A 24,082-nucleotide genomic window follows, 5' to 3' on the forward strand; every position below is an offset into this window, starting at 1 on the left:
CTTCTTCATAGCCTTGGGTTGTACACAGTATTGATACCACCAGTGACAATCGTCTTGAGAACCATGTAATCATCAACACCATACCTGCTACCCTCACGCCCCATACCAGAATGTTTGACACCGCCAAATCTACAAACAGTCAGTCATTGATCCGCTGCAACAATTGTTTGTACTTACGGAGCAGCCCAGTCTGAGATGACACCAGTGTTGATGGCTACCATACCAAACTCCAATCTCTCCTGCACGCGGTGCGATCTCGCTAGGTTGTTTGTCATGATGTAAGAAGCCAATCCTACATCAGACTTGTTCGCCCTTGCGATAACCTCGTCTTCTGTCTTGAACTTGGTCAACGCCGCAAGTGGTCCGAATGTCTCTTCGTAAGTCACGGCCATCGTATCGTCAACATCGCCCAGAACTGTCGGCTGGAAGAAGTTCTTTCCAAGATCGGGTAATCGCTGACCGCCGAAGAGAAGAGTAGCTTTATTCTTGAGGGCATCTTGGACATGTTCCTCAACCTTGTCTACACTCGTCGTCATCGGGCCGTGTGTCACTGAAGGGTCAGCACCGTTACCGACTTTAAACTTGCCGACTTCCTCAACTAGGCGCTTGGAGAATTGGTCGTAGATGCCTTCCTGGACGTAGATCCTGTTGGCGCAAACGCATGTTTGGCCGGTCACCTTGAACTTGGCAATGATGGCGCTGGATACCGCGGTCTCGACATCGGCCTCGTCAAACACGATGAAGGGCGCGTTGCCTCCAAGCTCTAGAGATAGCTTCTTGAGAGTATCGGCTGACTGCTTCATCAGGATCTTCCCTACTCGGGTTGAGCCCGTGAAGGAGATCTTCTTGACGACGTCAGACTCGCACAGCGCAAGACCTAGTTTCGGTGTGTTATCCAGAGCAGTGACGATATTGAGAACCCCCTTTGGCAGACCAGCGCGCTCAGCGAGGACACCGAGAATATTCCCGGAGAAAGGCGTCACACCATCCGTCTTGAGCACAATCGTACACCCAGCCGCAAGCGCAGCAGCGACTTTCCTCGCAGCCATCGCCAAAGGGAAATTCCAAGGCGTGATCAAACCACAAACACCAACGGGCTGCTTGATGACCTGAATTCTCGAATTCGGCTGCGAATGCGGGACAACATCACCATAAAGCCTCGGCGCCTCTTCCGCGAACCACTCGAAGAACCCCGCCGAGAACATCACCTCCCCTTCAGCATCCGCTTTCGCCTTTCCATTCTCCGCTGTGATGATCTTTGCGATGTCAGTTTTGTGTTCTACCAGTAGCTCTGCGATTTTGCGAATTATCTTTGCGCGCTGGCGGCCTGATTGAGCGCGCCACAGGGGAAAGGCCTCTGAAGCTGCGGAGATGGCGCTGTTGACGTCGTCGACGGTGCATTCTGGTGCTGAGCCGATGGTTGTGTTTGTCGCGGGGTTGCAGACCGGGAAAGTTTGAGAGGAAGTGAAGAGAGGCCATTCGCCGTTGATGAAGGGTCGGCTTTCGACAAGGAGGGATGGATCTTTGAGGGTAGAGGTGAGGGATGTCATTGTGGGCGGTGACCGATGCAGGTGAGCGGGGATTGAATCTGGTGACGGGTATCGTTATACAACGATCGCGAATGATGCGTTGGTGTTAGGTATCGTTATCTCTAGATACGGCGCGATGCGCTGAGGTAGTCTCCCTGTATTCGGCTTGAGATGGAGCTGCGGAGGTGTCCGGTTGATAAGCTGATCATGAGCAGTTGGGGCTTGATGTTTATGGGAAGTCCACGGTGCGGGGAAGACCCCGAGGACCGCAGATGAAACGCTGAACAAAAGGGGAAGGAGAAGAAGTCTCACCAATTCCGTCAAAGTTCTTGCCGCCGCTTTCCTTCGTGATGCGCCGCCCAAGAATTGCCGCTATCGAGAATCTCGGCTTGAGAAGCCGATGCTGAGTTCAGCGCAGACCTCAACCCGAGATGGATGGAGCTTTCGGTCCAGCACTCTCCGGGCTGCAGCTGAGGAGGCCGAAAAATGTATGTATCTTTACTTAATGGAGTATCATGGTTACCATTGTAGTTGTTAAAATTGTTTCGCCCTGCATGTGAACTAAGTTCTCTGTGCTGATATAAGCTCTCAGCCACACATGGCGAGAACGTGTCCTCCCCCTCGCGAAAACCGACAACCTCATCATGACGGCCATAGCATTCCTTTATTCGAGCTGTTTGAATGTGGCGAGCATTAACAGTTTCGCCCGATAATATCTGGACCGGTTTCGGGCGCTTATGGCGGAGAGAACACAGCAGGATGGTTTCGACACCGATGGAAACTACCGAGTCGTCATCGCTCTGCTTGTTGTACTTGTTTCTCAGGCTGGCAAGTTTCCATCGCCATTTGAAGGCATTCGGAAGATGCTGCTTAAGAAATTGGCGACTGTAATTGTCGGTCTTCCAGAGCTTTATCACGAATCCATCAACCTATTCATCTCACCTGAGCTGAGGAGGTTAAGGGAGAAAAGGAGAAGAATCGAGGAGGCTAGCGCGGTGCAAGGGCCGTATTGCAGATAATGGCTGAGAGTTGATGAGGGAGCGTATAGCATTCATCAGCATAGCACACTAGTAGTGTTGAAAGGAGTCATGGGTTTGGGTCCTCTTACGAGACTTCATCATTAGCAATAGATCCACCAATCTCACCTATAAAAACATACTCAATTATTGCTACCGTCGTTTGAATCAGCCAAACCTTCCAACCTAGAGCTTTGCCTGCAAAGATTGATCTTTCAGCGCCTCAATAACCTCCTTCGCCCCAGCATGTCCCGACGTCAAAGCACCCTCAAGATATCCCTTCCAGTGCGTCGCATATTCGGTTCCCACAAAGTGAATGTTTCCCACCGGTTTACCATAAATATCCCTATACTTGGCAAGATGTCCGATCTTTGTGACGGGTGCAAGAGCGCCACGACTAAACTCCTCATTCTGCCAGATCTGCTCAACAAACTCAAGCGGGTTATATGCTTCCGACGAATCGAAAGCGTGCGCGAGTTGATCAAGAATAACCTTTCGTCGAGTCTCAGGGGACTGTTTACTCCATTCTTCACCGGGTTTACCGTTGACGAAACAAGTGAACCCGTAGATACCTTCATCGTCGAAAGAGGTATCGCGTACAACGCAGGCTGGGCCGCGGAAGTCCATGAAAAAGCCGTTGAATCCACCATCGCGCCACCAAGGTTTGCTGTAAAACACAATGGCTTTGTTGTAATGACCTAATTTGGTGTTATTGTAGACCTCCTGTGCTCGCTTAGGTAAAGGGGGTGAGAAGGTGAGTTCTTTGAGCATAGCTGAAGGTATCGAGATGATGACTTTCTTGGCCTTGATAACCTTTCCAGTCGTCGTTCTCACAGCGACACCTGACTTGCTTTGCTCGATTGAAGAAACGGGGCTTGAGAAGTGGATGTTCTCATGGCTGATAAGGTCAGCAATGCCCTTGGCGATGGATTGTGTACCAGATTTGATGCGCATGTAATTACCACCCGTACGATCATCTGCTCGAATAGCTAAAAGGCCATGGTTTGTGCGACAGTATTCGATGAACCAGGCTGCGGATTCTTCAGTCAATTCTAGACCATGCATAACTCGAACCCAAAGATTCACCATCTCGAGAGTTTTGGGACCGCCGCCGAGATTTCGAACATATTGATCCAAACTGATCTGATCATCATCTTTCCGGAATCCATCGGGCTTCAAAGATTCAGCTTGGATATGATCCCTAACCATCTCAAGATTCGTCTTCTCTTCATGCGTAAACTATCCCAATCAGCACACATTCCCCAGGCTTCCAGCTCACACCATGCCTCTCATAACTTACGTCAGGCGTAATACCAAAAGGAAACTCAATTTTCCCCCCATCTGCACTGACCATCACAGCCTTATGGCCAAGTCTTTGCTTCACGATTTGATCCTCGAGTCCGAATTGTTGGATATACGACCAAACGAGGGGTTGTAGTTCATCATTTACCCAAGCAGCGCCGAGATCTGCTTTTCCGTTTGCGTTTTTGAGTGGAACAGTCCAGGATTTACCACCAACACGGTCGCGAGATTCGAGAATTGCGATCGATAGACCGGCTTTTTGGGCGGTGACTGCAGCTTGAAGACCGGAGAAGCCGGCGCCGATTATGACGAGGTCTAGCATAGTGATACTTGGGTATGCTTGGATATTGCAGAGAGAGATAGAACTCCCGTTCCGATAACCCAGGGGCCGCTATTAGGTCTAAAGGTAACGATGCTGGACGAGTCCTGTAACTGCTTCAGTCTTCAAGTGATATCCCATCAAGCTTTGGGTCACAGTAAAGTTCTCCAAACCAGATCCTATGATCTTCTGTTCGGATGCCCAACCCGAGACTGAAGACCGTCCTACCCCACCGTGGAGATCAAGTCGCTTAGCCTAACCCCCGGATTTTCTTCACCGTTCCAAGCCGGCTGAGACTACTTCATCTGGACGTATTGACATGGATAGCTTCTAGAATGACTTGTGCACGGTTGGGGTATCTGCGAGACATGGAGAACTGCTGGGGGCCCGGGCAGGGGGACGGGGACCAAGTCGGATGAGCATCCGGTCTAGAACTGATAGTTCCCTGAATTGTCACTATTAAAAGATCTCATGCTACTTAAATGATGTTAATAGGCAGGCAATACCTTTGTCCTGTGAAGACATACTTGAGTGAAATATAGCGCCCTGGAATGAACAACGAATACACTCCGGAACAAGAGCCGTCGATAAATCTTCGGCCTCCAAATTATCATAAGTTTGGTATCATTATCACAAACCCGGGCTTGGATTGCCTAAGCCAGGACTGGCTGGTGCCAATCCCTTTACCAGCGCTCTAATATTTTCTACTGGAACCGTTATCATGCATGATACAAATCCATATCAAACAATTGGCCCAAACATCGATATCTCAAACTTACCGTCATCAACACCAAAACCACTAGCACCGCTAAATATTTCCAAAAGAGTAATTATCTCGCTGCCTCACCAATCGGAAGGGCCTACTTCCCGATCCCTGCAATCTCCCCTCGATATCTCACCCACAAACATGATAAGTGAGGAGCAAAAAAAAAACCGTCATGTATGACGACGACCTCGCTTTTGCTGATCTAATGTGCGATATGAAGAATTATTTCCTCATTGGGACCACTGATCCCGTGGCCAGACGCCTTTGTTTCAGCGACCAATGGGATATAGTGCATATTGTGGGGATTGATAGTGTGTTGTTCATTGACGTTGCAAGGGGGAAAGTTGGGCTTATCTAGCCACGGCATTCCAGTGAGCGAAGGCCGGTCACGTTTGTAATTGGGGAGGAATAGGTACTTGGCTGTCTAACTGCTGCATCTACCGTTGGCCAAGAAAACAAGCTATCCATTCGCAGAGCATCACAAAGTCAATTCAGACAAACCGTACATATAGTTAATGTTTCAATAATCCTTCTAGAATGTTTCAAATAGTAATATTAGCACAATAATTGGATATGCATCATACCAAGTCCGGTAGTTCATCGAGTGTCGTCCCCATATTCCCCCGGTAACGGCCACGTCAAAACCCAATCACTTGATCGGCATTTGTGCGGGGGTGCCAGGGTCAGTCGCACTCACACCCAAACTGCAGGGGAACCCAAGACACACTGCAGCCAAAAAAAACTGTTTCTTTTGGAGCTTCCATGACCAAAAGATTCTTCGACGCATCGTAAGATATCCTGCCGAAATGGCATCAGACGCGCAGAAGGAACCTCGCAAGACAAGAAGAACAGCCAATGCGTATGTTATGTCACCGCTTTAAGCTTTATCTATGTGCCCCTCTCGTTTGGTGGCTGAGACTGTTCTGGGCTGACGGCGTCATAGCTGTGTCGCGTGTAGACAGAGTAAGATCAAATGCTCTGGCGATGACCCGTGTCAGAATTGCCAGCGTCGCTCTGTGCAATGTCGCTTTACAGAGGGAGGAGCAAAGGTGATGGTATCAGAGAAGTTCGTCACTAGGTGTCCTTATCTCGACCCTCACTGACGAACCCAAGATATCTCCAAGATCTTCAAAAGCGAGTAGAACAGCAACAACGCTCACCGACAAATAACATCTTCGACAGTGCAGGTCAAGTAGATACAACATTTACATATCGCTCGCCTCCCACGGCCTCAGCACCTCCGCCATACCGTTCATCAATGGACGCAGCATCCGTCCACTCTCAAAACTCTCACCCCTCATATTGTTCGCCACCAATACCATCATCTCAAGTTGGAGATAATTACTCTCCCGGATTGAAGCGCACTAACGATGCTGCTTTTGGAAACGATGTCAATGGTGAGTGCGGGGTTGATACCAGTCCTGCTTCTCCTGCGCTCACGGTAGGCTCCCAACAACAATCTGACCCTTCCGTTAAAGATCCAGCTACTTCTTCGTACTCGCAACAAACCGGCGAGTCGCCGTTGACTATCTGGCCGAGTGCCTTTACAATACCCTCCAAGATCATCAAGAATACTCGCAAGAATAGGCGCACATGGAGTGAGTGCAAGAACTGGTGTGTGTGAGATATTCTAACTATTTCATAGTATGGCTCGCGCCGTGGTCCACGTGGTCGTTCACCTTACGACTTATGCTTATGCTTGGCGATAAGCTCCAACCAGGCGGTCTCAACATACCTCCCCAACTAATCGAAGAGGACGTCTACAAGCTCTCATGGACGCAACTAGAAAAAGCCGACGTCTGCGGCCTACCTTCCCTCGACTACGCAATCTATCTCTTCCACACCTTCAAATTCCACCTCGGCCAGACATACCGTCTTTTCGACGAGGTAGAATTCGTGAACCAGATCCGTGATTTCTATTCTGATGCGCAGAGCAAGGCAGAGGAGAACCGCCTCTGGTATGTCAAGTTTCTCTTGATTCTAGCCTTTGGAACAGCCTTTCTCTCATCCCAGCCTCTCCCATCCAAGGAACCCCCCGGTGCAAAGTTCTTTGTGCGTGCGATGGGTCTGATGCCGGATCATACGGCTCTTTGGAAGGATAGCTTATTTGCGATAGAGGTTTTGGCCATGGTTGGCTTGTATTTGTATTCGATTGATGAGAGGGAGTCTGCTCACGTATATGTAGGTACTTTCGAGGAGTGTGTGTTTCATTACTAACGAGTATATAGCTTGGCCAGGCTATTCGAATTGCTCAGTTGGAAGGTCTGCATACGCAGTTACCTGATAATGAGCTCGGCAGTGAGACAGTCACATCTTGTCGTGATTTATGGTGGACATTGTATATCATGGACCGGCATTTTTCGTCTTCTTTGGGGCTTCCTATGTCTGTTCAAGATAGTGACATTTCTACACCAGTCAACCCACCAAACGTTGGGTCGCAAGATGATAGCGCTCGCAGTCTTCAAGTGAATCTGTCTCATCTTCTGTCCGTGATATTGACCAGTAAGTTTCAGTCCGAAGAATCCTCCATCGATTTCTAACCTTTCAGCACTCTACAAGCCAGAGAAAACACCACTTGACCAGTTCCTCGAGCAAACCAAGTCAATCCTCCATACACTCGCCCATCACGCCCAAGAAATAGAAAGAATCATATCACTCAAATTTCGAAACTCGGTTGATACCATGCCTCGAGGCACAAAGTATATAACCCTTCTTTACCACCAAGTAAGCCATCCACTACTTTCTCATCGACAGATTTAACAGCCCCAGTGCGTTATCGTCGCCACAAGACCACTTCTACTCTCAGTCCTCAAGGAACGTCTTGACATTCTCGGCCAACCAGGTAATGAGAACTCCGAAGCATTCCTCGGCCAAACAGCGGCCGTCATCTCAACCGGTATAAAATCAGCAGTCAAAACACTCCAAATCCTCACCAGCGAGTACAGTCTTCTCGGTAAGTTCCCCTACCCCTCCTCAACTTCCACTAACACTCCACAGAGATTTTTCTCCCCTACGATCTCGAGTTCACCTTCGGCGCCGCATTACATCTAAACATGGCAACGGCCCTCTTCCCCGGCGTAGCAGATGACCAAGGCTGCCGTCTGCTAATCCACCAGCTCCTCGACAACATGATCGCCCGCGGCAACCGCCTCGCATCCGTTCGAAAGCAAGAGCTCGTCTATCTCGAAACGCAATGCCAAGAACTCGTCGCTCAAGTCCAACAACAAGGTCTTCAGACATTATCTCTCGCAGTAACAGACGAAGATCTAGCGAGAAAGGCTGATGAGGAGCAACAACGACTTCTTGCGCAGGAGACGCTGGGTATGGAGGTTCCGATTAATTGTGTGCAGAATCCTATGACGAGTGATATGGAGTTTCTTGATAATATTGGGATTTCGTCAGAGGAGTTTTTGTCGATTGTGCATCAGATAGGGGATCCGGATATCATGCCTGGGAATATGTTGACTTTGGAGTAAGGGGAAAATTAGAGGGGTCTGGCTTGGGGGGGTTTCTCGAATTATGCTGTATTTTACGGTTAGATGAAGATTGAGATACTAGGGCAGCTGTGCATCAAGTTGGTCGAGTTGTTAAGAAAGACCAAAAATATCTGATGCCAAGTTCACAGTTTTCTTATCGTTCGTTGGTTCAAAGAGATGTCTACAACTTCACTTAAGTAACTTTCTCCTAAGAGACGTACATGAGACCCGAATCTGACGTCTAACTTGTCATAAGCCTGTGGACTATGTGATGAGGTTTAGGTAAGGATATGGGTCGAGTTGTATAAACCTCTTGTAATATATGAAGTCTTCTGAACTTAAATGCACGAGACAGATTTATACGGAATATCAGAGTCGACCTCAGGTTCAAACAGCTAAACTAAATCTTTTCAAGGTACTAGATCAAAGGACTTTAGATGCTAGAATGCTTAAATAAGGATATATACAGTCCTCATAGTAGCTAGCTGTCCGCTTATAACAGTATGCACTCCTTATCCAGTCCCGCCTTGGTCCTAAAAGTCTGACAGCAAGACACTGGATGACAAATGTAATCCTCAACTGATAGCATGCAGTCAGCGGAATCATCTGCCCTTAACCTAGCCAAATTATCGAATCTGTGATGTCGTTGACCACCTCTGAGTGATTTGCTCTCATTTCTTGAAATTTGGTCAATTTGTGTTAATTCGTATTGAGCGAGTCATCAAGTGTGAATTTAAATGTTCCGGCTACTTCATCATGTTACCTAATGTTTAATCAGGATGTTTCGCTGGTGGGGGAAAGCACTGCGAGTACGAAGTGCCAAGGCAACCTGCAAGGTGAAACTGGGCTTGAAATGGCATACTTGATTGGGCAACAATGTATCACAGTATCGCAAATGCAGTCAGATTTTGAGGCATTGGTCTCCTGCCAGCCTCCCTTCTGAAGGATGGGTGTTGCCCAATTCCTGCCAAATTCCTCCAACTTCAACTCTTTTCCAACACTGGACTTTTTTATTCGCGTCAGGGAGCAGAACACATCTGACCCTGAGATAAGGTGCAAGAAGAATTAATCTAAGATCCACCAAATCTATACTAAATCTATACTAAATTCCCTCAAATCCTTTTTTTCCATTTAGGATAGACGTCCCAAGTTTTTAGCCCAACAGAAGTCGGGATGGCAACCGGCTTAGAGGCCCTTGGCGCTGCCAGCGCCGTTGTTCAGGTGATCGCTTTTGCTGGCAGCCTCGTCTCCCTCAGTTTCAAGATTTACGATGGCATGCCTCCAAACGAGAACGAGCTTGAGGAGTACTCGGCCAAGATGATGGACGCGGCCCGGCGCGTTCAGTCTCGTGGCACACAAGTACCCCAAGGAACCCAGGTTGGCGACAAGCTATCCAAGGTCTCGAAGGAGTGCATCGATGCAGCTACAGAGTTGAGGAAGGAGACTCAAAGGCTTACCAAGTGGTACCAAAATTCTAAAGGCAAAATGTTCATAGCTGTCTATTCTGCCTTTCGCGCGGACAGGCACAGAGCCAAGCTCAATCAGTTGGATAAGTCTTTGAAGATGTGCAAAGAAGTGATGGAAACGGAGCTTCTGTTGAAAATATGGTGGGGACTCTATTCACCTTCACCTCATCAACATCTGCTAACAGCCTGCTGTGAACAGCGACCAGGATACTGCGATAGCACAACGACAGGGTCAAAGATTCCAAAGCCTGGAAATTGATCTCCAGAACCTCATTATCAAGATTGCAGAAGGCTACAACAGGGTAGAGCAACTGGTGTCCATCGAAGCCCAAGCTACGCGCGATGCCATCAACACCCACCTCACCTCCGAGTTCAAGGCCTTGGCCATTAAGAACATTTCAGACAACCAGCGTCAACGACTCTTGAAGAGCCTGAAGTCAGAGGAAATCAGAGAGAGATATAACGCCGTGCTACCGTCATCTGATGCTTGTTTTGAAAGGGTTTTCGCTGCATATGAACGCGTTTGTCGCAAGGACCCAGCATACAAAGCCTGGAAAACCTACAAGCAAGAGATTGATGACGGAAGCGACGATGCAAGCGAAAATCCAAGATTTGACGAGAATGTTGATGAAATTGATCATATTTGGGAAGGTTTCAGTACCTGGCTACAGTCAGATCACAAATTATTCTGGATTCGAGGAAAGCCAGGATCAGGGAAGAGCACACTGATCAAATTCATCATCAACGATGGTAGCACCAGAGATATGCTCAGTTCTTGGAACCCAAGGACTAGGCTATTATCCCATTTCTTTTGGAAAATTGGCAATGAACCTCAAAACAGCATCAAGGGCCTTCTATGTTCCTTGCTTTACGACCTCATATCCGACGATAAAGACGCCATCGACCAAGTGTTGGCGGAATTCGCATTCTCACAATCGAAGGACTTCTACAAGGAGTGGTCATCCCAAGAGGTCGAGATAGTTCTTCACTCTTTGTTTCGTGCTGGACTTCACCCTATTTGCATTTTTATCGATGGCCTTGATGAAATATCGAATAAGGACGGATTCTCGGTGCTCCTGGATACAATTCAAAAGTTCACAACATACCAGAAGGTCAAAGTGTGTGTGTCAAGTCGGCCTGAAACGAAATTATTGAACAGGCTTGAGAGTATTGGAGCCCAAAGCTTACAACTAGAGAATCTTACTAGACCCGAGATGGCTGTCTATGTATACCAAGAATTTTGCAAATTGCCACAAGATCGGAGAGACGTTTTGCCACTCAGAGAGTTCACAGTTACCCTTTTGGCTAAAGCTCAAGGGGTTTTCCTCTGGCTTGCTCTTGCTACGAAAAGTGTCACCAGTGGAATTATGAATGGCGATAATAAAGAAATCCTTTCCCAAAGGCTTACAGAGCTCCCAGACGAGCTTGAGTCTCTTTATCAGACAATGTGGGAGAGACTAAATGGGAAAAGTCGAGTATACCGCCAGACCGCTGCAAGATACTTCCGCTTTGTCATAGCCGACGGTTGGAAAACAGGACTAAGGGACAAGAACAGACTCTTTCACTTCATATCAGAGCCCAATCTGGCCCAACTATCACTGGCAATAAAGGTCGAAGACGGTTTAATCTTCTCACCCAAAGCTAATGAGAGGAAACTGTCTGAGCTGAATGCTCTGTGCGATGCGACAGAAAGCGATATCCAGACCAGATGTGCTGGGATGCTACAAGTTGGTGGACAGTCTGGCTTTACCGAAGACGAAGAGGATCTCCCCAAAGCGATCTATCCACTCACACGGCCTGTCCAGTTCATTCATCGGACAGCTCACGACTTCCTGGTTGACACTGAAGCTGGTCAATCAATTGTAAATTACAAGTCAAATGAGACAACGTCAATGGATACAGGCCTAAAGCTGCTCACATGCCGGCTCATTCTGGCGAAGACGTTCTATGAGCTCGGAGTCGTAGCAGATTGCTGTGATGCGATTTGTGACTGCAATCGACTGAATAACAGGGGAGCGAGTCCAGATGCCATATTGGAGATTCTTAAAGTAACTAAGGACCTTTATGAAAATGGTACTCTGGATGATCGCGGAGGGCCGGGGCATCTTCATCGATCCTTTCCATGTATCGCAGCATATCATCTTACCGGCTTCGAGGATTTTATTATTTCATGTTTTATGCGGACTCCCTCACCGGAGCTTGCTACCAACGGCCTCCACGAACTGACACTTGAAAGTAGTTTCTCCAAATGGTCCCCTACATCAGTAAGGATGATCCAGCGGATGATTGAATACGGTGGAGATGCGCATGTCGTTAAAGGATCCGATCTATCATTTGAGCTGCCAAGATACAAAATGCGTGCAAGACAGCACACGACAGCTTTCGAGTCGCTTCTTTATGGTGCATTGAAACCTAGGCTGTTACTGGATCGGGTTGTTAGCAGGCTAACCTCGTATCTTGACGTGATTGAAATCCTGGTACAGACCTGTCCGGATTTACATAGAAGGGTCATATTATTCCGTGGACAGCATGGTAATTTGCTGCCGTACCAATTTAGTGAGGTACAATTATGGGTCGCGTTAGAAGTCGATCTGCAGTTTCTGATATGCTGGCTACTGGCTGTAGCGAACTCATGGAACATTCCAACTGGGCTTAGTAGGACCCACGAACTTGTAGCTTCTTTCTCGAAGCCGCATGTACGTATTCGGCATATTGGGCCTTATCGAAAGAAAGATCAGCTCTATTGCTATCGAGTTCTTGACCAGGAACCATTCCTGGATATCATTCACAGTTTTGAGGCTGGAAAATATTTCCCTGAAACCATTGGAGGTTTTCTGGAGGATATGTGTGGTCTTACGGATGGCCGTTTCCTTTCAGCTTCTAGGGTTCCGTTAAAGAGTTTCAAAAGGGTGTCCTTTGCAGAAGAAATAGATATGCTTATACAAGAGGGTATAGGGCTATATAGAGACTAAAACCTCAATATTAGCTAATACACTTCTTTTTAATATAAAAAGTAATTTAATATTAATTATAATTAATAATTAAATATTCTGTATTTATATCATATTATTAAGTACATAGCTAATTATAATTATAAATTTACCTAATATTGTATAAAAAAGCTACCTTTACTATTATACTATTAAAATTTAAAATACTAAGATTGTATTATTGTAATATTAATAAAAAGAGATATAAGAATAAAATATTATATATGAGTAAAAGAAGCGTTTTAATTACATGATCAGGGAATTAAACTAAGATATATAATTGGATGGTTGGAAGGTATTGGAAACGCCTCGTATAAAGAAACGCCGTTCTAATGGTTAGAAGGTGATCCTATTAGCTGCATATTATCTATCAGTAGAGGGTTACTACCATCTTAGAGATCGCTTTCCGAGCAACAGGCTAAGGTCATATACGAAACCTTTCAGCCCGAAGGCCTCGATCACGTAATGAGATCTTCAGCAAGCATGCACTGCCACACTGTCAGTATGATTTGGTCTAATAAAAACAGTGTTTTTTAGTATGAGTCCTGATTGCGTCAGTATTTTTCGTATTTATTGCTGAATGAAATTCTAGCTTCACTCGATATCAGCAATCTCATGAATAATATCAACCGCCCTCTCAAACTTCTTCTTCTCCTCTGAGGAAGACTGTACGCTGCTTTTCCCCTGGCCGCTTATGTTATCACTATTGGTCCACTGTAAATCCTCGCTCATCCAAGCAATACCAGTATCCAAACCATATATATCTTCACTACATGCAGGTGGCCCCATAGGTATTTCCTTCAAGATACCGTACAACTCATCAATGAGAGCGTCGTTGTTCGCTGCCGCTATAGTCTTTGTTTCCGCTTCTGCGAATTGCCGAGTTATCTGCATCTGAAGAGATTCGCCATCCCCAGCATCTATCCCGATTATCGAGCTTGGTGTAGGGGGAGCAAAGCCTCCGGTGATTCTGGTCAATGCTATCAGCCATGCGTAGTTTGATTGCATCCAAGTTATATAGTTACCCTTTTGAAGCCGAATGTGAGACTCGGGCGGTGCCATAATGATACTGTAAAGTGTGAATAGTTTGGTATGTTTGGTTTGAAGAGAAACGAAAGAGGGAGCTGGAATCCCTTACATTCATACCTCAGCAACCGGCATGCAAGGAGAGATTGCTCGTCATATTCAGTTTTCAGCTGGCAAGTTTCAAGGGGGTCTACAGCTGGGACTGATTAGGCTTGCAATACAATTAATTGCTGTTTGGCAATTCGCGAAGGGACGTGATCACCAATGAAGAAACCAAGCCAGACTACATTTTCTCAGACATACCTTGACCCAAGACACTATAAGCACTCCCACGCCATCTCCTATGGCCCTATTGGAGCCAGGTATCCATGCATTTGTTGGTTTGAGTCTCAATCTACATTGATTCATGTTGAGGCATATCGATTTACTTGATTAACATCATCTCATGTCATGGCGCCGATTGCGATATTTGAGCAAGCGTTAGGCACGCATGGTACTGAGTACCGTCTCGTCAGTCACCTCGTCTTCTCAGATATTCTTCCTAGCAAAGCCATCAACAACCATGTTTTCTATACTGTGAGACTGCTCATCTGCTTTGGATTTTAGGGGCAGAGGTGATTGGCCAATCACGGTTAAGCATTCACACGGAGCCACACGAGACAGCCGCCTGCTGCCACAGCGTCAAAACTCAAAACACCAACATCATGGCATCGCGATATCGACAAAAAGAGATAAAAGACTCCATAAGAGCAAAAGAAGATGCTTTGCTGCGTAATCAGGGAATCGAACCCTGGGCTCCCCGACGCTGCTCGAATGGCAACGGAGAATTTTACCACTAAACCAATTACGCTTATCTTGATGGAGTCCATGTACCGTAATTGAACTCATTCAGCAACGCAGACTGGAAACTATTGAACAGCGAGGGAGCTTTCATCTCAATTCACTAATGGCGACAACAATTCTCCTCGGGTACAAAGACATGGCCGACGGAGAAACAGAGCCTCGTGTTCCTAATGGTTAGTATAAGTTATTCATAGTCTCGTCTAGGGTCTAGCTTCGTGGTACAGGGTCCATTTAACAGACAGGCTGCCTTTAAACCGCTCGGTGGCCAGCAACATATCGCAATAGGTCAATTCTTCCGCGCTAAGAACCTCTACGCTAAAGATAGAGATATTCGCTTCAGAGCATGACAAACTACCGATGTGTACGCGTGGTATCCGCAGTGAATTGAAGGTGGAAAGTTTGTTTTTGTTTGTTTGTTTGTTTGTTTGTTTGTTTGTTTGTATATTTTTCGTCTGGGTGGCTGTAACGAAGCCAGATCTCCTACTGGAGCAAAAGACGTGCTGAGCTAGCTAGGTACAGGGAAACCCCGCTTCCTTCACCATCCAGCATACCAATGGCACAAAAGGTGCTGTATTTCTCAAGCCCGTCACCCGTCAGCGGGTTCGGGGGCAATCTATTGTCGAACTTTTTCCACCGACCAGAATTCTCTCGCGCATCACTACATCTGCCGACGCAGTCCACAATCTCCAGTAACCAAGTTGTAGCTCGTAGTCGACTGTCGCGGCGGCAGGGAAAAACCTCGGGAAGGAATCAGAGGCCGACGGTGCGGCTTGCCTTCAAAGGAGAAAAACCCATCGCAATCGGCGTCGTTGATCGGGAGGATGTCGCTACCGATGCCATGGGCATCGTCCTCCGATATCTAAGGCGTTCTGGTTCTGAGGTGCCGCCATTAGATCCGACAAAGGTGTTGTCAGAGAAGGCGAACTCTCCAAAATTCCTTCTCTGAAAACTGCTGTTAGGGAGCCGATAGCATCCCCGCAGTTTTGTGTGGTCGCGTGGCCTGCAGAAAATCCCGCTCCTAACACGGCACTAACAGTGCGTGCCAAGAAAGAATTTTTACAGGGGAGAGTTGGGTGGAAAGTTTGTCAATTCATCTTCTTGTTGTACAGGGTAGGCGTCCACGCCTTTGATCGATCTCATCCGCATATCTCACCAAATTGCATCATATCCTCACGTTCCCCAAAAGGCATGTAAGCACGTGCAATCGAGATCTCGATCAAATCTTCAACAGAACGATTTCAACGACCACAAACTTGGATAAGCTTCTTTTCCATTGAGTTTCACCGGAGTAAGCCGTCCGGTGCCACCGTCAACGGTCATACCTCATTGGATGCTGAACGTCAATCGCCCCACAATTACATCAGCGATCGTACCTTGCGACAGGCTCACGAGGGCAGGAACAACCATCACCTGCGTTTTTTCTTCCTGCACCTGCCCAGAAAAGACCGATCGGCCGATATTCGGGCCATCAATCAACTGCAAGCAATCCATCCAATCTTGATGTCTCACCTCAATTGAAGATTGGTCGATCATCTTGAATACCTCATCATTGGCATCAAGGCTTGACTGACTTTTAAGCAAATGCCAAGCTAGAGCCTTGTTCTCATCGTGGCGCGTGTCAGCCCCGCCAAATAAATCTCTCCAGATTCGCTACGCACGTCCTACGTCACCACTCTTTCGATCCCCCAAAGCTTGAGAGGTGATCATCCTCTACAAGCTTTCCCAAGGTCTGAAGAGGCCTTTGGACTGCACGAACTGTTCATCATGGCGCCCTCACGAAGTGCCTCCTCGAACGCCGCCGCCAGAGCTGTCAATCGAACAGCCTCGTCTGGTTCATTCCATGCTGGCGCGCCGATCCCTACCCTCAGCTCCCTGCGACGACAGTCTCATCGATACCAGACTTTTCCTACCACTCCGCCAAAGACTCCTCTCGAACAGCCGTATGCCCCGTCGAATGGAAGCGATTCCGAAGATGACGACGATCAAGAAGAGACGCCTTTGCCTGTGCGACAGCTGCTGTTGTTGGCGTTTCTCTCCCTTGCGGAGCAGACCGCGCTGAACTCGATATCGCCGTATTTACCTGAAATGGTCCTCAATATGCCCGGTATCCCTGACGACGAGGCTGGTTTATATGTCGGAATACTCGCGAGTTCTTTCGCATTGGCGCAGCTGTCGACCAACTTCCTCTGGGGATATGCCTCGGATGTCATTGGACGCAAGCCAGTTCTGATCATGGGCACGACCGCTCTGATGGGGTGTTTCTGCGTCTTTGGCTTCTGCAAGGAATACTGGCAGATCGTTGTTGTACATGTCGCAATGGGCCTTCTCAATGGAAATGCCGCGTGTGTTCCGACTGTACTGGGAGAAGTCACGGATCGCTCCAACCAAAGCCGCGCTTTCACATACTTGCCCGTTATTTACTCTCTTGGTAGCATCACCGGACCTGCGCTAGGTGGCATTCTTGTCGGCAGGATGGGCAAAGAGTACCCTTATCTTGCCCCCAACATTCTGTCCGCTGGTCTCCTCGCTCTCAGCGTGGTGGTGGTCAGCATCTGGTTTGAAGAGACCTTGGACAAGACTGAAGTCAACTTTGAGAAGCCCGCCTGGGTCGAGAAGATTATATCCTGGTTCTCTTCACCCACACCCCCGCCTCGACGAGCATCTTGGAGCGCGCGCTGGCCTCGATCCCAATCCCAGAACCAGCCCCTTCTTTTCTCCGGACGAGCGCTCGAATCGGAATCCGATGACGAAGATACCGAGAACGACGACGACGATAGCGATAACAAGGTGGACCCGGCAATGTCCGCATGGAAAGACCTTAGCCGAACCACGATCCTCATTCTGTTCACGTATCTCGTCTTCCAACTCTCGAACATCTCCTTCAACAGCTTATACCCAATCTTTGCCGCTACACCGCCACCTGCCGGCCGCGACTTGTTGCCCAGTAAGATTGGCATCAGTCTGAGTATTGCAGGTTTGGCAAGCTGCATCTTCCAGGCCTTCCTCTTCCAAGCGCTCAAGGTCAGATTGGGCAATCTCGGTACCTACCAAATCTCGCTTCTGGGACTGGGTATCAGCATGCTGCTCATGCCGTGGGTTGGCTATGCCGACAGCAAGCCTTTCTTTGGCCTGGGAAGCGGCAAAATGTGGCTGTACATCGAGCTTGGAGTGGTGTTGATCTTGAAGAACCTCTGTGCCGTGGGTGGTCTTTCTAGTGTCATGCTTTTGGTGAGCCCTTCAACATTGCGCGCCATCATTAGAACGTTACTAACCTCAATAGATCACCAACTCTGCCCCGTCGCACTCGAGTCTTGGGAGCCTCAATGGCATGGCGCAAACCCTATCTGCTCTGGGTCGCAGCTTCGGACCATTCGTTTCCGGTGGCCTATTCAGTCTGTCCATCAACATTCAGCCCAAGGGCGAGGCATTGGCTTGGAGTATCTTCGGCGGTCTGGCCATTTTGGGCTGGGTCTCATCTCTCTTCATCCGCCGCGACGGCCTTGAGAGCGACGATTGGCAGGGCTCAGATGAGAACCTCGCCGAGCAGGAGGGTGACGAGGCCTAATGAGGCCTAAGCTTACCGCGACAAAACAACCATAAAAATTACAATAGACCGCATTGGCATTTAGCATTGGATGGGTGGAGTGCATTTGGGACATGGCCATTTTGACGCATCGCCCGGGCGTATTGGAGAACTTGCAAGGGCTGCTTTTGAGAGTTGAGAGACGAAGTAACGATGAAGACGTACCACTTTGGGATTTACCACTATACAATTGATAGATAGAGTTGGACAAACCTGCTTTCATTTGAGCCGGCTGAATGGGTCCATGATAGAGTCTATATTCTAACTACACTTGCTGTACGTGTTTCTGGTGATGATACAATTTAGTTTTCGTGTGGCCGGTGTGTATTCTGCCCCAGTCAATGACCCAAACCCAGCGCGATGTATTTATATTCGTCTTCTCATCGGAGAACAGTCCAACCGATCTATTCCTCGAACATGTATGGTATCTATATCTCTATTTGACTTTTTCCCTATCCTCTTTTGCCCTCCTCTCCTCTCTCTCACTATACCGATCCCCAAAGAGGTTATAATGCGGCCTCATAACAATAGTATACTTCACCAACTCCTCCATACAATCGACAAGGCGATCACGATTTCCACTCGGCAGCATACGACCCCCCTCATCCTCAGATGTAAACTGTGTATACGCCTTTGGCACAGAACTCTGATTCGGTATCGTAAACATTCTCATCCATCGCCCGAGAATACGTAAAGAGTTGACGGCGTTGAAGGATTGCGAGCCGCCGCTGACTTGGGCGATGGCGAGGGTTCGGCCTTGGGTTGGGCGGACGGAGCCGGTTGAGAGGGGGATCCAGTCTATTTGCTGTTTGAAGATGCCAGTCTGCTCTCGTGTTAGGTGTTTATCATCGATGTCTGGAGGGTTGGAGGGCTTACCAGATTACCATGTTGTTCTGGGCTAATCCAAACATGGCCATCGCTCCATTTGCTCAACTCACGGAGCTCTTGAACTTTGGGGTGATTGTGTTGAATATCGTCTTTTTGAGGGAGGCCGGCGGGGTTGTAGACTCGAACATCGCAGCCGAGACGGTGGAGGATTCGTGCAGCTTCTAAGGCGAGAAGTCGGGAGTATGACCTGGGAACGAAGTTAGATATGGATCTCCGGCTTACGCCACAACGCTAGGTCGATACGTGATGGTAGAACTGACCGACTCCGTAGGCTACCGTAGAGGACCAGGATGCGCAGACGATCTAGACCTTCATCGAGAATCTTCGACTGAACCATTTGAATAGCTGTGCTCAACTCCAATTCTGCAACCCAATCATCCTTTATGTACTTGTCTTCAAGAATAAACGGGCGGTATTTCTCTCGGATTTCAGAAACGTCATCGGAAGGGTCAATGGCGAGGGATCGATAAGCGTAGGCTGGGTTAGGTGTCAGCTCAACTGCCGTCCTCCCAGCGTGGGAGTTATTTAGATCGCCGTGTCCGTTCATCGTCATAAGAGAGGCAGGGTGATAGAATAAATCTCTGTTTGTAGCCGAAAAGCGACAGCGGTTCCCAAAAGGTTTGTAGACCTGGAAGCTGGTTGCACAAGCGCGAAGTCGAAGAGATTGACGAGGGAGAGTCATTCTGACGGCAAATTTCTAGGGTTACTACTTCCCAGACTTGATGCATTATTAACTAATAACTAGGCTTTTTGACAGGTACCCTGTACTTCAGACTTTTTAAGGGTCCAAGTGCAAAGCCCTGTAGGGCCTGATCAATCATCTCTTGGGCATGACAGGGTCCCCGATCATGCTGGTGACCAATCATTGCTCGGGTATGACACGGTCCCAGCCACGTCCAAGTTAAAGTACTCTATTCATTTATGGAGGATGCAGGAATTTTCATCATCAGAATCATTCGCAAGCTCAATTTACATACACTATGATCAAGAGTCGCTTGACTCAATGCTAGACAGGCCTTGGTAGCTTGCTCCGAAGAACATCTAAGATGAATGGAAGACTTACCATAATTAATATGGAATACTGTATAGAAATCATCAAGTTAACCCTTTTCCCACTTCGCAGTCCGGTCGCCTTGTGGATTTTGCGGTTACAGATGCCGCCGAGATATCAGCACGTGAAGCACAAAACCCAACCCCAATCAGGCAGTGGTTCCCTAATTTCCAAAGTACGAGGCTGTGTTTGATAAGAATATCAACTGACTTTATACACCGATTATCCCCACCTGAGCTATATACTTCCAATGATGGCCGGCCATGAGAGCTCTGGCCCTATGATCAACCATGTCACAAGACGTCCAACAGACGACGAATATGTCAATAATTTCATAGCCTTTGCCCTGCAATTCACGATCCAAACTCACATCTCCCAAGACGGCAGAGAAACCGATCAGAGGAGATACCTCGAGCTCGTGAGGCTCGCCGCAAAAGCTATTCCTCTGTCGGCAGAGCCATGCTGGACATCACCTGAGGATTTTGGGTTTTTGGAAAGAATGCTCAGGGTTCTGTATCCGCATGATCCGCGGGTCGTATCGTCTGATTTATATATGCTCAGCAGGATCGACTGTGATTTTGTCACGGGACCGCGGCGGTTCGAAGATTTGATTCGAGCTGCTGATGATACTAAGATGTTTATCACGGAAACGGGACATGTTGGTTTTGGGCCGCGTTGTATGAGGCGTGGAGATGTAGTTTGCGTTTTGTTTGGAGGTGGAACATCATATGTCCTACGGCAAACAGCGACGGCAGACGAGTATTTATTTCTTGGTCAGCTTATATACATGGTATCATGGATGGTGAGGTTATTGATGATTGGGAGAGAGACAAGGGCTCCGACGATCAAGGGAAGGTTTTTAAACTACTGTAGAAGACGAAATGATTTAACACACTAATTTCTCTTCTCATTAACCTAGCTCCATAACCATGATGCTGATAAAAAAAGGACAAGCTATGCAAGGGTATAATAACTCCGCTCCTCAAACAATGCCCGTCTAATCCTCCTTCTTGTACACCGCAAACTCATCAAACAACGCCACCTCCTCAAACTTCTGCGCAACAGCCTGAACATCCGCCTCGCCCCTATTCGTCATCGCCAAGTCAAAATCCACAATCAAACTCGTTGAGATCCCCGCATCCGCCAACCCATGATGTCTCCCCTGCCCCTTAACCTCCGCCATAAGCCTCTTCGCCTCTCTATTCGTTATCAACCCGTTATTTATCGCCATTGTCAGAAACGCCTGTGCTACCTCCCCAAAGATGGGATAGCCGACGTATAAATGCTGCCAGTAGCGTATGCACAGGAAAAAGTAGAATTTTGAGGTGTGGTCGTTGGTTTCTTTGCAGATTGTGTTGGCGATGTGGATTAGTGATATGTTGATGTAGGGCATGTAGCTATTGGGCATCTGCTGGGTCCGATAGAGGAGAGCGAGGCGTTTGAGTTGGTTTAGGGAGGCGGAGAAGATGGTTTTGGGGGTGCTGTCAGGGGAGGAGAAGGATTGGAGTTTGTAGCTTTGGTGGCCTTGGGCAAAGGGACGGAAGATGTCGAGAACTGCGCAGTGGAACCACATACTAAGCACCAAGTCAGTAGATTATCTCAGAGGGGAATGGTGACTCACTGGAATAGCATGACATGTTCTTGGCTGTTTTGGTCCCATGCCATGTCTCTGCCGAGAGAATCCGCCCAGGCTAAGATCTTCTGGTACTTTGCTTCTGCAAAAGCGATGGGAACACGATCAACGATAGGCGTTCCGTCTGCTATGGAGTAGACCACAGCTACCTCTTGGATTGCAGTAAAGAACTCGCATAGCTTCGTAAACGATGAGCCCATGTACTCTGGCAGCGGATGTTCAGGCCAGAGGTCGTCATGTCGTTCGTCTCCAGGTATTGGCAGAGCAGGCGGTATCGCGATGCTCTCATCGTGATAGTACAAAACATGAATTCTGTGTTGAAACTCTCAGAAAATGTTGAATGAACCATTTGATGAGTCACTTACGTTAACCAGTTGTAAGTGCTCCAGGCAACATGTGCAGTCATACGGACCAAGTCATCGGGTAACTCCTGAAATGCCAGCAACGACGGGCTATCCAGCGGTACACCGTATAAACCCAGTCTCCTTCCCATGTGGCGACCAGCAGCAAGCAATTCTTTAGCTAGCTTGTCATTTCCGTGGAAGAAACAGGCGAGGCTGAAGATGTTGATGGCCGCCAGCGTGACGAGGTCGTCGGATAATCCCTCGGCGCGGAAGAGTCTTTCAGCTTCCCTGAAGCAAAGATCACCGACGGCTACAGAGTTCAAATCTGAAGCCGTGTACGCATGCTGTCATCCAAGTTAGCTTGCGATCAAATGAAATGCTTGATTCTGGGGTCGGGTTCGCTTACGCAGGCAACGTATAAGATCGCGCTGACGAGAAACATAGAACAGAACTGGGGTTTTCGCTCCACAAGACTCTCCACGAATAAATCGGCATCGATAAACCCAACGATCGTCTGGTCTGTTTCCAGAAACAGCGAGATCATCGCTGCGGCAGTTTCATTGCTGATCGGAACCTTTGTCCAGTACGAAATATCAATCTCTTCCAGCCGACTATCGCAAAGAGGGCGAAACCGATCCGACGAAAGAACAATAGGACTCGCCGGCGATATCTGCTGCACCAAAGTTTCCGTCTGCGCCGCAGGAAGCGCCGGCTTTTCCAAAGGCGAAATTCCCAAAGAAGTTATATCAATCGGCACCAACGTCGGATAAACAATGCCATGCAGTGCTGTGAGTTCAAACTCGACCCTTGAATTCGTAGTCGGCAGTATAGCCTGCGCCGTCCTGTGATTCGACAGTCGTATCCTGGTATGCACACTCCCCTGCAAGGACGCAAGAGCCCCATTCACATCCGCCGGCGATCTCAGCCTCTGCAAAAGCTTGAGCGCATCTGTCTCAGGTAAGGTTTTCAGCTGCTCTACTATATCCGCGTAATGATTAAAACTGTGCTGCAGCGTATCAAGTTGTTTTTGAATCTTGATGGTTGAGTCAACCGTTTTGGGGGGTATTCGGTAGATACACGCCAAACTGCGTGTCTGACACTGATCACAGGTCGGTTCTATACCATTGCACTTTCGTTTCTATTAGTTAAACGGGATTGTAAGTCGTTTCGAGACTCACAGCGCGTTTCTTTTCTCGGCAGGGATTACAGGCTATCCTGACATGCTGGCGCTTCCGTTTAGCCACGCGGAACTTGCGGTCGATCTCATCGGCGTCGTCTCTGGGAGCCGGCTGGATCTTCCTGTAGTTTCCTTGCATGTTCAATCACACACCGCCTGGTTGACTTCCGAGTCATTGCGCTGCTAGCGGGGGATGTCTATCGCGGCGGTTGATGTCTGGTGGGGTGATATGATAATGATAACATGGGAGAATAAGCTTTCGGGCTTCGGTTATACTTTGATGCGTGGAATGCTTTTAGGGTAAGTGCATGATTTGATTGAAGCTATCACGAAAACAGATGTCTGTGAGCTTCGGCAGTGTTGATACGGTATTGGATTGGTTGTTGGAATATTGTTAGAGTTTCGCTGCCACGTATAACGTTGCCACCTAGACTTGACTCATGTTTTTGCAAGTTTGACACTCGACATGACTCTTGTGTCATTACTCAGCAGCCTCAGACTTTTCGTCTCTCCAGTTTTCCAATAACGGTGAGGAAACGAACAGCATTGACCGGAAAGCACTCGGCGTTAATGCAAAAACTCGAGTCCAGCTCATGATAGACAGCGCTAGAAGCCTGTAAAGAATTCTACTGTTGGATTCCACGACCAACCAAAAGAAACGGAGACGCCGAGG

General features: G+C 48.0%; 9 protein-coding genes and 1 non-coding gene across 13 annotated transcripts; 4 read left to right on the top strand and 6 right to left on the bottom strand.

Moving 5' to 3' along the window:
* Positions 1 to 5: 5 nt before the first annotated feature.
* Positions 6 to 1,550, bottom strand: FOXG_01322 (succinate-semialdehyde dehydrogenase (NADP+); the record flags this gene model as incomplete). Its single annotated transcript, XM_018378138.1, has 2 exons — positions 6 to 129; positions 178 to 1,550. 2 exons carry the CDS (start codon positions 1,548 to 1,550, stop codon positions 6 to 8), a joined length of 1,497 nt encoding a protein of 498 aa, XP_018233993.1.
* Positions 1,551 to 2,731: 1,181 nt separating this feature from the next.
* FOXG_01323 (monoamine oxidase) lies at positions 2,732 to 4,169 on the bottom strand (the record flags this gene model as incomplete). The annotated part of the gene is made up of 2 exons (XM_018378139.1): positions 2,732 to 3,784; positions 3,846 to 4,169. 2 exons carry the CDS (start codon positions 4,167 to 4,169, stop codon positions 2,732 to 2,734), a joined length of 1,377 nt encoding a protein of 458 aa, XP_018233994.1.
* A 1,480-nt stretch (positions 4,170 to 5,649) lies between these two features.
* Positions 5,650 to 8,533, top strand: FOXG_01324 (uncharacterized protein; the record flags this gene model as incomplete). 4 transcript variants are annotated; one of them, XM_018378141.1, is made up of 9 exons in its annotated part: positions 5,650 to 5,791; positions 5,876 to 5,998; positions 6,046 to 6,329; positions 6,411 to 6,530; positions 6,578 to 7,113; positions 7,161 to 7,434; positions 7,481 to 7,656; positions 7,702 to 7,885; positions 7,930 to 8,445. In XM_018378141.1, exons 1-9 carry the CDS (start codon positions 5,739 to 5,741, stop codon positions 8,406 to 8,408), a joined length of 2,229 nt encoding a protein of 742 aa, XP_018233996.1. In that variant the 5' UTR covers positions 5,650 to 5,738. The 4 variants fall into 4 exon arrangements, with proteins under 4 accessions (XP_018233996.1, XP_018233995.1, XP_018233998.1 ...); XM_018378140.1 differs by having other exon boundaries at positions 6,046 to 6,530; positions 7,930 to 8,533; XM_018378143.1 differs by lacking the exon at positions 6,411 to 6,530 and having other exon boundaries at positions 5,678 to 5,791; positions 7,930 to 8,408.
* Positions 8,534 to 9,581: 1,048 nt separating this feature from the next.
* FOXG_01325 (uncharacterized protein) lies at positions 9,582 to 12,164 on the top strand (the record flags this gene model as incomplete). The annotated part of the gene is made up of 3 exons (XM_018378144.1): positions 9,582 to 10,015; positions 10,074 to 11,922; positions 12,114 to 12,164. The coding sequence occupies 3 exons, from the start codon at positions 9,582 to 9,584 to the stop codon at positions 12,162 to 12,164; spliced, it is 2,334 nt and encodes a 777-aa protein (XP_018233999.1).
* Positions 12,165 to 13,458: 1,294 nt separating this feature from the next.
* Positions 13,459 to 13,926, bottom strand: FOXG_01326 (uncharacterized protein; the record flags this gene model as incomplete). The annotated part of the gene is made up of 2 exons (XM_018378145.1): positions 13,459 to 13,844; positions 13,890 to 13,926. The coding sequence occupies 2 exons, from the start codon at positions 13,924 to 13,926 to the stop codon at positions 13,459 to 13,461; spliced, it is 423 nt and encodes a 140-aa protein (XP_018234000.1).
* A 732-nt stretch (positions 13,927 to 14,658) lies between these two features.
* FOXG_18068 lies at positions 14,659 to 14,740 on the bottom strand. The gene has a single exon. It is a non-coding gene; the product is annotated as a tRNA-Gly (tRNA).
* A 1,239-nt stretch (positions 14,741 to 15,979) lies between these two features.
* Positions 15,980 to 18,637, top strand: FOXG_01327 (uncharacterized protein). Its single transcript, XM_018378146.1, has 2 exons — positions 15,980 to 17,961; positions 18,014 to 18,637. The coding sequence occupies exons 1-2, from the start codon at positions 16,498 to 16,500 to the stop codon at positions 18,296 to 18,298; spliced, it is 1,749 nt and encodes a 582-aa protein (XP_018234001.1). The 5' UTR covers positions 15,980 to 16,497; the 3' UTR covers positions 18,299 to 18,637.
* A 16-nt stretch (positions 18,638 to 18,653) lies between these two features.
* FOXG_01328 (uncharacterized protein) lies at positions 18,654 to 19,909 on the bottom strand. The gene is made up of 3 exons (XM_018378147.1): positions 19,465 to 19,909; positions 19,193 to 19,391; positions 18,654 to 19,139 (listed from the first exon to the last, which is right to left on the bottom strand). The coding sequence occupies exons 1-3, from the start codon at positions 19,884 to 19,886 to the stop codon at positions 18,753 to 18,755; spliced, it is 1,008 nt and encodes a 335-aa protein (XP_018234002.1). The 5' UTR covers positions 19,887 to 19,909; the 3' UTR covers positions 18,654 to 18,752.
* Positions 19,910 to 20,161: 252 nt separating this feature from the next.
* FOXG_01329 (uncharacterized protein) lies at positions 20,162 to 21,218 on the top strand. The gene is made up of 2 exons (XM_018378148.1): positions 20,162 to 20,224; positions 20,294 to 21,218. The coding sequence occupies exon 2, from the start codon at positions 20,506 to 20,508 to the stop codon at positions 21,151 to 21,153; it is 648 nt and encodes a 215-aa protein (XP_018234003.1). The 5' UTR covers positions 20,162 to 20,224; positions 20,294 to 20,505; the 3' UTR covers positions 21,154 to 21,218.
* Positions 21,005 to 23,958, bottom strand: FOXG_01330 (uncharacterized protein). Its single transcript, XM_018378149.1, has 5 exons — positions 23,411 to 23,958; positions 22,639 to 23,361; positions 22,254 to 22,576; positions 21,877 to 22,200; positions 21,005 to 21,829 (listed from the first exon to the last, which is right to left on the bottom strand). Exons 1-5 carry the CDS (start codon positions 23,546 to 23,548, stop codon positions 21,253 to 21,255), a joined length of 2,085 nt encoding a protein of 694 aa, XP_018234004.1. The 5' UTR covers positions 23,549 to 23,958; the 3' UTR covers positions 21,005 to 21,252.
* Positions 23,959 to 24,082: the final 124 nt, after the last annotated feature.

This window comes from Fusarium oxysporum, chromosome 1 (assembly GCF_000149955.1).
Source record: "Fusarium oxysporum f. sp. lycopersici 4287 chromosome 1, whole genome shotgun sequence".
Taxonomy (NCBI): domain Eukaryota; kingdom Fungi; phylum Ascomycota; class Sordariomycetes; order Hypocreales; family Nectriaceae; genus Fusarium; species Fusarium oxysporum.

Bases quoted from the DNA above. Each gene is read 5' to 3' on its own strand.
- FOXG_01327 (XM_018378146.1), top strand. From the start codon at position 16,498: ATGGCGCCCTCACGAAGTGCCTCCTCGAACGCCGCCGCCAGAGCTGTC. The intron at 17,962-18,013 runs GTGAGCCCTTCA...TAACCTCAATAG, and splicing joins TTTCTAGTGTCATGCTTTTG to ATCACCAACTCTGCCCCGTC.
- FOXG_01328 (XM_018378147.1), bottom strand. From the start codon at position 19,886: ATGACTCTCCCTCGTCAATCTCTTCGACTTCGCGCTTGTGCAACCAGC. The intron at 19,392-19,464 runs GTCAGTTCTACC...CTTCGTTCCCAG, and splicing joins TACGGTAGCCTACGGAGTCG to GTCATACTCCCGACTTCTCG. The intron at 19,140-19,192 runs GTAAGCCCTCCA...ACACGAGAGCAG, and splicing joins CAGAACAACATGGTAATCTG to ACTGGCATCTTCAAACAGCA.
- FOXG_01330 (XM_018378149.1), bottom strand. From the start codon at position 23,548: ATGCAAGGAAACTACAGGAAGATCCAGCCGGCTCCCAGAGACGACGCC. The intron at 23,362-23,410 runs GTGAGTCTCGAA...TAGAAACGAAAG, and splicing joins GCCGAGAAAAGAAACGCGCT to TGCAATGGTATAGAACCGAC. The intron at 22,577-22,638 runs GTAAGCGAACCC...CTTGGATGACAG, and splicing joins CGATCTTATACGTTGCCTGC to CATGCGTACACGGCTTCAGA.
- FOXG_01329 (XM_018378148.1), top strand. From the start codon at position 20,506: ATGATGGCCGGCCATGAGAGCTCTGGCCCTATGATCAACCATGTCACA.